This window comes from Myotis davidii, unplaced genomic scaffold (genome assembly GCF_000327345.1).
Source record: "Myotis davidii unplaced genomic scaffold, ASM32734v1 scaffold309, whole genome shotgun sequence".
NCBI classification, from domain to species: Eukaryota; Metazoa; Chordata; class Mammalia; order Chiroptera; family Vespertilionidae; genus Myotis; species Myotis davidii.
In genome coordinates this window covers 6501206-6511702 of record NW_006383013.1, presented here as the reverse complement: position 1 = coordinate 6511702, position 10497 = coordinate 6501206, and the positions used below count along the sequence as shown (strand labels likewise).

The 10497-nt window shown below is 36.1% G+C and overlaps 1 protein-coding gene across 1 annotated transcript in view; it reads left to right on the top strand.

Annotated features, from left to right (window-relative positions):
• GTF2A1 (general transcription factor IIA 1) overlaps positions 1–10497 on the top strand; it is a 43743-nt gene that overhangs the window by 19020 nt on the left and 14226 nt on the right. The window contains exons 4-6 of the mRNA XM_006778885.2: positions 3042–3117; positions 4721–4854; positions 7964–8017. Of these exons, the coding sequence (XP_006778948.1) occupies positions 3042–3117; positions 4721–4854; positions 7964–8017 (264 nt within the window). The remainder of the gene's footprint in view (positions 1–3041; positions 3118–4720; positions 4855–7963; positions 8018–10497) is intronic.

Genomic DNA, 10497 nt, shown 5'->3' with positions numbered 1-10497 from the left:
ATTAATTACCCGCCTGGCAGTTAAGAGGTTTTATTCCCTCCCTAACTTCAGGGGAAAATCCCTACCTGGGGAAACAACCTTTCTCGGAGAGGTGACCTTGGTTAAAACATGGTGCCAAGAAGGTGACCATACATATTAAGAACAGTATGCCATATATGCCAGGTCCCTTGAAACAGCAAGGATGGACCGGTTCCCAGCATCAAAGCTCAATTGTGATTTATAGGCCAGATAGGAAGCAGGGTTTACCTATTAGACAAATGACTTCTTTATGTATACCAGCCTTATAAATTCATAACTTGGCAGAATTGCAAATTGTACATGGAAGTAGAGATTGTGATTTTAAAATTCTCGAAAAATCAGGGATTCCTATTTGTGTTTTCAGTTCAAGTTGTTGGCATCAGATTTTTTGTATGAAAATCATACAATCCCATGCCTAGTATTTCTCACAGGATTTTTTATTATTCGAAAAATACTTATTTTGAATCCAAGGCCCCAAGTTAACCTTCGCCTTTAAAAATAAAAGTCTCACTGTGCGATTCACATTGCAGGTAGTACTATTGGGATTGTTTCCTAGAGAATAATTTATGTCATTTTAAAACAAGTTTGGTAAAATCACTTGTAGTAGTAGGCTCATCTATTTTTGAAGATTTTTTTTGGTTTGGTTTTGTTACTCCTCACCTGAGGATATTTTTAGGGAGAGTAGAAGAGAAAGGGAAAGACAGAGAGAAATATCGATGTGAGAGAAACACATCTATTAGTTGCCTCCGGCACGAGCCCTGACCAGGGCCCAGGCTTGGGAGGAGCTTGCAACCAATGTATGTGCCCCTGACCAGAATCAAACCCAGGACCCTTTGGTCTGCAGGCCAACACTCTGTCCACTGAGCCAAACTAGTTAGGGCCAATTTTGAAGATTTTTAAATACTGTGGGAGAGAATGTGTTTAAAGAGACCTGGGCAAAGTCAGTGGCCTATCTCTTACTGATTTTGTTATGCCTTCTTGATTCTGAAGAGCATGCCTATTTTTAGATCAGAGTTCAGAAACTTCAGTCAATAAAAAGTATTAGCATTTATGTTGTGTATTTCAGCATTTTACTTGATGTTTTCAGTATTTGCTCCATGTATTTGGCATGTTCTGAAGCATAATCAGTATAAGCTTTTTACAAATAAAAGTATTTTTTAAGAGTTTTTGTTTTCATTATTATTTCTGATTTAAAGATATCCATTAAAACAGTTTTGATTTTTTAAATATATTTTTTATTATTGATTTTAGGGAGGAAGGGAGAGGAAGAGAGAGAGAGAAACATCAATGATGAGAGAGAATCATTGACTGGCTGCCTCCTGCACGTTCCACATTGGGGATCGAGCCCACAATCCATGCGTGTGCCCTGACTGGGAATCAAACCATGACCACTGAGTGACGTCGGCTAGGCCCAGTTTTGATTTTTTAAATGACTCTGTATGCTTTGGAAATGAACATAAATAATAATCATGTAATTTTGTAAATATATGGGATAGTGATATTAGGTAGAGCGCTATTTCAGAGAACTTAGAAAACTGCTCTATATCAAACCAGTTTTGCAAGTTATTTTTTATGAAATGATTGCTCTAATGCATTATTTATGGTAGGGATACTTCATAAAATACAGGAAGAAATTTTCAGTAGACTTTGATAAAAGATGGTTTCTATGTGGTACATCACTCAACAGATATTTATTAATAGCAACTTGAATGCAGAGATGTGTGCAGGTGGCAATTCTGTCATATGCTGCATGGAAACTACTGTTAGTTTGCCTGTGAAGGAGATATATTAATCTTATATGAATTATAGGCAATTAATATTTCTCAATAACAAGTGGTTGTTAATATATTCCTAAAACGTAAATTACCTTTCATTTGCCTATACAGGCTAGATTTATTTGAAATTGGGTAATTGGATATCTTGCATTTGATAAAGAGAACTTGGAGGGCTATAGCTGCATTCTAGGAACTAGTGGGAATTTCAGACCTAAGATGTCAAAATTACATAGGCCTATCAAGTGGTGACAACAAGCATATTTTCTTGGAGAGCTATACCTAGAGTCTAGACTAGATAGTAGTTGTATCATTAACCTACTTGAGAATAATTTTCCAAGTTTTATTGGCTTCTGCGTTAGCATCTCCTAGCCACAGTTCTATTTATTTCTTAAAGCTTATTCAAATAGAGATGTTTCTAAAAAATGTATTGATTAGATTGGGTTATATGAAGGCTTGGTACCTTTAAAAAATTGAAGGGAGAGGGGAAAATCTACCTATATATAATTACAGTGAGGTACATGGAAATGCTTTGAACACAGAATTGAAAAGCAGACTATTGTGTGATTCTTTTGGAGGAAGGGGAGAAGTCTCTAGGAGCAGTAAATCAAGAATTTATCCTGAATTTAAAGAAATCCAGAGTATAATTCCATATGTAATTTTTAATCCTCACCCAAGGATATGTTTTTATTGAGTTTTATGTTGTTGTTTTTTTGTTTGTTTGTTTTAGAGAGGAAGGAAGAGAGAGAAACATTGATGTGAGAGAGACACATAGATTGGTTGTCTCTCACACATGCCCCTACCAGTTCAGGCATCAAACCTGCACTTGACCAGAGAATTAAACCTGTAACTCTCTGATGGGCAGGCTGATGCTATACCCACTGTGCACACCAGCAAGGGCTCAAGTATGTTAATTTGTAATAAGGTTTTGGGAATAAAGAATCAGAGTAGGAAAGGAGATACTGGAATGGATATTTCATATGTTGTGTACAGCATTATTAGTGTGGGTGAGATTTATTTAGAGCACATTGTCAAGGGAAAAACCAATTACATTATTCTACTTAATTTAAGCTTGAAATAATTAGGTAGGGCATATAGGCTAGGTGGTCTTTATTGTACCATTGGTAGAACTTTTCATTTTAGCAAATATTAAATGATAAACTTTAAATACTGGTAAAATATGCCAGAAATAAACTGAGTTCCTGTTATGCATATAGGTGGTTTTGATTTTTTTTTCTTTATTTTTTTCAGAGTGCTGCTGCTACAGCTGCCACCTTAGCACTCCCTGCAGGTGTGACTCCTGTTCAACAGATATTAACAAATTCAGGTAATTAGAAATAGTGGAACCATTATATATGTATAACTTTGTAAGACAGAAAATCTTAATATTTCTTTTACCATTTGGTTTAGCTTATTAAAATAAGATTATTCGAGGGCTATAGCACATATACCTTATTATTGCTGAGAGTGCAGTACAGAAGATGAGAACTGTACTTGAGTTTTTGATCCTTGAATGAGAATTCTATTACTGAATGAAGTATGATTGTATAGAAATGCTTATTTATTTAGTTTTTTGATAAACTCATTTAACCTGCCAAATAAGTTAAATTTGAGTCATTAGAACTAATTTGTGATATCAAACTAAACACTTAATCCTTATGGTATCTTAAGAGCAGGTTTATTGCATTCTATTTTACATAGTATCTCTGTGTAGACTGACAAAATTTACTGGGATTTTTGGACTATTAATGTTTGAAAAACTTACATGGACTTTAAGTATTTTCTCTATAATCTTAATTATGTAATTTCTCGTTATTTTATTAATTTCTAAATTTGTGAAGAACAAACTAGGGCAGTGATGGCGAACCTATGACATGCTTGTCAGAGGTGACACGCAAACTCATTTTTTTGGTTGATTTTTCTTTGTTAATACATTCTTTGCGCGTAGTTTTTATCGCGCGCTATGGCACGGGCCATTTTTGCTAATTTTTTGCGCAAATGGCAACGTTCAGTAAAATTACGATGCTGACACGCCGAGCTCAAAAGGTTTGCCATCACTGAACCTAGGAGCTTATCTTGCTATATCTATATTTATAAAATCCTAAGTAACTGTTATGACCGAATAACCAGTTGACCTGTAGCCATGATGCGCAGTGACCACCAGGGGGCAGATACTCAATGCAGGAGCTGTTCCCTGATGGTCAGTGCACTCCCACAGCCATCCTCCCACAACTGGCCAACCTCTTGTGGTTCCTCCTCTATTGCCCCAATCGTTGACCAGGCTGAGGGACCTCACTAGTGCATGAATTCATGCACTGGGCCTCTAGTATTTTAATAAAATACAATTGTTCATATTTTTTTTCAATTCACTTTTTAATTAATTCAGGATTCTGGGTCGTTTAAAACATCATGTAAGAAAGATTCAGTTTTGTATGTATAAGCCAGTCATACTATTAATGTTTTGTGACAATGATAATTGGTTTAGCAAACTTTAATTATTTTTAAACATTTTTGAAGCTATATACTATGGTGCTTTGGTTCAAAATATTAACGAACTATTATACTTTTATTTCATTAAAGCTTTAAAAATGAACAGCCTTGAAATGTCTGATATGACATATTGCTCTCATGATTCCTAACATGTTAGCAAAGATAATGTAAGCTTTTAATCAACTCATAATCTGCTGTTAGAATTTTGTTGGAAGACAGCTTTGTAAGAGTGGTAAGTAAGGAAAATAAAACATTTTAAGCAATGTATTTGAACATGGATGGAAGTCAGTAGTTAAGGATTATAGTTTACTGTGTTTGGATGACAGCCTTTAAAACTTAGTCGTTTGACTTGATAATTTCAAGAGCCTTTGGTGGTTAGACATTCACTATGAATTCATTTATTTGAGACAATAACTTGGAATACATACTTTTTGCTTTAGGCCAGCTTCTTCAAGTGGTCAGAGCAGCCAATGGTGCTCAGTATATTTTTCAGCCTCAGCAGTCCGTGGTTCTACAACAACAGGTTATACCACAAATGCAGCCTGGTGGAGTACAGGCTCCTGTTATACAACAGGTAAAAGAATGATCAACATGGGTTCTTTTTTCTTCTTCTGTATGAATTCTGTAGGTGGTTCCCTTCCCTTTTTTCATAGCTTTATCTATACAAATTCTTAGACTCTTCTGCAGTATTATACACCCTGTCAGTCTAAATTCTTATATAACTCACAGCTTAATTTTATTCAGTATGTTTAAGACTAAATTGATGTTATCCCTATTCACCATTCTCTATCTAGCCTCCTGAGCTAGTTATTCATCATTATTCAACAAGCATATACTGTGTAGCTATAAAATAGGATTTCTGCAAGGGACTGGAGATTTAGGAATGAACAAGGCAGGCATGAACCTGATTCATGATATCCAAAGTATCACAAAATCCTACCAATTTATAAAAGTTCTTTCTTTTTAGACTGCAGTTTTAACATATGTACAGTTTCTTAATATGTTTAAAACTAGCGTTCTCAGACTCTTGTTGTTTCCTTAGTTCAGGCTTTCATACTTTCTCACTTAAAATACTGTATCAGGTTAATGATGCGAATTTTTTTCAATAGATGGAGTCACATGTGTTGATGTATATGCGATTAGATATGTATGCCATTTTGTTGTATTGACAGCAAGCTTCAAAACTTCATATGGCAAATTTTCTGAAGGTGTTAACATCATACATATTTTTACGCTTAAAAATGTCGAATTTTGTGCCCAAAAAAGAGCATTTGCGGGAAGTTTTAATTCATATTTTTACTAGTATTTTGAAGAAAAGTGCTGCCGAAAGTTTTTGTATACTTTGGGAAGCTTATGGGGAACATGCTCCATCTCAAAATACTTGTGAACGCTGGTTTAAATACTTTAAAAGTGATGATTTCAATGTAAAAGACGAATGTCCAGGTCAATCGAAAAAGTTTGAAGACCAACAATTACAAGCATTATTGGATGAAGATGCGTATCAAACTCAAAAACAACTTGCAGAAAGATTAAACGTTGCTCAGCAAACAATTTTTAATCATTTACAAGCAATGGGAAAGATTTTAAAGGAAGGAAAATGGGTGCCACATCAACTGAACAAAAGACAAATTGAAAACGAAAAGTCATCAGTAAAATGTTGCTTCAACGGCACGAAAGTCTTTTTTGCATTGAATTGTGAGGGGCGATGAAAAGTGGATTTATTTTGAGAATCCCAAATGCACAAAATCATGGGTTGATCCAGGTCAACCATCAACATCAACTGCAAGGCCAAATTTAGTAATCTGCCTGGTGTTCTCGTAACATATCATCCTTCTGTTACATCTATCTTTTTGAGTTATTTCTTTGTCTGTTGCACTACTAATCTGTAAACTTCGTAAGGGAAATACTATCTCATTATTTTCGCATTCCTTGAACCTAATGGCAAGTAGTTGCCATTCAGTGCTTTTAATTTATCACTAGACATTATCTACTTACTATTTATTAACTCTAGTTATAAATGTGTTCATTGTAACATACAATTAATATTTGTTAATGTGTTCTATTTTAAAAATATTTTTATTGATTTCAGAGAGGAAGGGAGAGGGAGAGCGGGGTAGAGAGAGATACATCAATGATGAGAGAGAGAATTGTGGACTGGCAGCCTCCTGTGTGCCCCACACTGGGGACTGAACCCGCAACCCGGGCATGTGACCTTGACCAGAATCAAATCTGGGACCCTTCAGCCTGCAGGCCAATGCTCTATCCACTGATCCAAACCAGCTAGAGCTATTAATATGTCCTTTTAAAGTTGTGGTTTATTTTAGAATCTTAGAATGCAGAAGTTGGAAGGAAGGAACTTTAGAAATCGTCTGATCTGGTAGTTATCAGCTGTTGATACATGGCTAGTAACTTTAAGATGAAAAGATTTTATCTCACTCCTATATTACATAATAAAATCCTAATCTGCAAATTGACTGAATGGAGGAACAACGGGTTGTTATGGGGGAGCGCCGCTCAGCCAGAAGCTGGGCTCACGGCTGGTGAGTGCAGCGGCGGTGGTGGGAACCTCTCCCACCATTGTGGCAGCACTAAGGACTCCTTGGGGGATGTCCGCCTGCTGGCTTAGGCCCACTCCCCCCAGACATCCCCCAAGGGTTCCCAGACCTGTGAGAGGGCACAGGCTGGGCTGAGGGGGGTCCCCCCCCTCCCCCCCAGTGCACGAATATCATGCACCAGGCCTCTAGTTAAATATTAGGCATGGAGCCTGCATATCAGTATTTTTTAAGCTACCAGGTCTTTATAATTTATAGCCGGTGTTATACTGATCCTAGTCTAATAGTAAGGTGACTACAGGCAGTCCTTGGGTTACTTCGGACTCAACGTACATCGTTTCTTGGTTATATCGCCATCTCCCATTTACAGAATTTATTAAAAAAAAAAAAGTTTCGTCGTTTCGACGTATGTACATATGTGCTTTATGTTTTTTATTATTTATTTACCACAAGTAAAGGTCAGGAATTGTTATCTTTCTTTTACATTTTTTTTACTGTTTCACTTCATTACTGCTGTGTATGTGCTCCATGTGTGACGTAGGTGCTTATGTAGTGGGTTCTGACTTAAGACTTTAACGTCGCTCCGTAGGAGTGGATCTCCAACATAACCCAAGGACCTACTGTAAAGCCAAGAGAAGTTAAACAGCTTGCCTCTGCTACATCTATATCTGTGATCTTATATAAAACTTGAACTCAGAAGTTCATATTTTCAGTGCAGGGTTCTTCATAGAGAGGCAGTGTAGCATCATAATAAATTAAGAGAGAAGTAGAAACCTAGGTTCACATTTTGCCTTTTCGTGACTACAGGCTTAGAAAGTTACTAAACCTCTCCCTACATCAAGCAAATAAACTACTAACTTGTGTAACTCTTGGCCTGGAATCTGGCATAAAAATGCTTGACAAGTGAAGTAGTTATCTGCAGAAAATCTTTTCTCCTAAGAAATTTGAATTGTAAAATGGAAAATTAGTGGATCAGCACACTAGTGAAATATTTCTTTGTGCTTTCTAGTTTTAACTATTTATGAGATATGGCCATTTTTGGTGTTTCTTAAGCATTTGTGTACCAAGTAATGAAACTGAGCTCCTTGATCCTTTTAATTAGTTCCTAACATTTGGTTTTCTTTTCCTTAGGTTTTGGCCCCTCTTCCTGGAGGGATTTCACCACAGACAGGTGTCATCATCCTTGTCAGTTATACCCTATTTTTTCAGAGGCTGTTAGACTGCATTACAAAAACCATAGGATTTTAAATATAGTTAGACTGTTATAACTAAAGATTTTTATATTGTTCTGGTTGCATTTATCTTTATAAAATATTGTTCATATAGCTGTTAATAAAAATGAATGTATACCAAAGTAAGTTTTATTTATAAAGGTGATGGAGACTGCAAGTAATTCTAATTCTTTGGTTTATGCATTCATGATTAGGCTTACATATAAAGACATTGGTAGAATAGATAGGTGTGGTTAATCTCTTATTTCAGTAATTAAAGAGACGGCAACTTATGGGAAAAAAGGAAACTTGAGAAAAAAGCTAAATGTGGCAGATATTTTTCAGAACCTCCTTTTTGTCCACATTCCATAACATTTCCTTTGATAACCTCTTCTATTCTTAGTGTCTGTCCTCAGTTAAACATCCTTTCTTATTTATCTTTTACTTATACATTAGAAGCATATAAATCCTTGTTTTTCTGTGTTGTAGCTTAGTTTTGTTCAAGGTGTTTGTCTTACCACAATTTTAATTGTTAATTTCCCTCTGCAGCCTCAGATGTAATTGTCTTGGTTATCTCAGTACAGCATTCTTCTAAACTAATATTCTTTTAAATACTACTTTTATTGAGTATTGAATATATACAAATGAATTAAAAATATTTTAAAATATAAATATCACAGTGTCCACATTCAGTTAAAAAAAAATCCCATTACAGTGGGGCCTTGACTTAGGAGTGTCCCGACTAACGAGTTTTTCGAGATAGGAGCCGTCTCTCGGCCGATTTTTTGCTTTGAGTTGCAAGCTAAAATTCAGGTTACAAGCCAGCTTCAGATACCCCACCGCTAGTTGGCGCAGCGAACGTCACAGTGAATGCCACAACATCAGCCCAGCATCACATGTCTCACTCGTTCACTTTAAGATTTGACATACGAGTAATCTGAGTTACGAGCTCCGTCACGGAACAAATTAAACTTGTAAGTCAAGGCTCCACTGTACTTACTTAAAATCCCTAATGCTGTTTTTTTTGCGATTTGAGTAACCATGCTCATGAATTTTGTGTCTATCATTAATTTTCCTTATATTTTACCGTATGCATTTATATTCCTAAAGAGCATATTGTTTAATTTTGCATACTCATTTATACCTGTAATTATTTTCACTGTTGAAGATACCATAACTTTTTTTAATTTTGATTTTTTAAAATATTTTTATTGATTTCAGAGAGGAAGGAAGAGGGAGAGAGATAGAAACATCCATGATGAGAGAGAATCATGGATTGGCTGCCTCCTGCAAGCCCCCCACTGGGGATCGAGCCCACAACCCAGGCATGTGTCCTTGACTGGAATTGTACCTGGGACCTTTCAGTTCGAAGGCAGATCCTCTATCCACTGAGCCAAACCGGCTAGGGCTCTTTTATTTTTAATGTGATGACTTGTATCTACTTGTTTACTGTTGTAAAATATTTTAGTATGTGTCATCTGGAGACACATATGCAAGAGTTTTTCTGAATTGCTGAATCCAAAGGCATGCACATCTTCAACTTTACAATATCCTTTATTAGGTTAAGGAAGTTCCCTTGTGTTCAGATTAGCTAAGAGCTTTGCTTTGTTTTCTAGACTATAATGATTGATGAATTTCATTAAACACTAGGTAGTCATATGACTTCTTATTCATAATCTGTTATTTTTGATGAATTGCATTCATTAATTGTTTTTCTATTTTGTGTTCCTGGGATAATACAACTTGATCATTACATATGACCCTTTTTATGAATTGCTAAATTCCCTTTGTGCAGGACTTTTGCAAGTATAATCATGAATGACACAGTCTGTAATTTTCTGTTCTCATACTTTTCTTACTATTTTCTTTCTCCATTAATTAGAAATCTGAGTTGTATCTTTTATCTTCTGCCACAACTAAGGTCAAGTTTAACATAGTTGGTCATTGTATTTATGATCTTCTTGGTCTTTAATTCTTTTTGTTTGAGTCTAGTGTCGTCGTCCCCCGCCCCCACACACACACACACACTCACTTTAAATCTAATGCTTTAATTAATTATACTCTAAGCCTTCGAGGTCACAATGGTAGAGATGCTTATTTGTGTTTAGAATCCTAGTCCCTAATGTTAAGACAAACCAGAGTGCTAGCCTATTTTATAGTACTTTTCCCCTGCAATTTCACCATTTTTTTCTCTTTTTAAACAAGAAAGAAGATCCATGTCTAGACATTTTTTTAAAATATATTTTTTATTGATTAAGATATTACATATGTGTCCTTGTCCCCCCGTTACCCTCTACCCCCCCCGCCCCCACGTTGTCCGTGTCCATTGGTTAGGCCTATATGCCTGCATATAAGTCTTTTGGTTGATCTTTCCCCCTTACCGCCACCCTCCCTTACCCTCCCTCCAAAGCCCGACAGTCCAATCAATGCCTCTCCGTCTCTGGATCAGTCCTT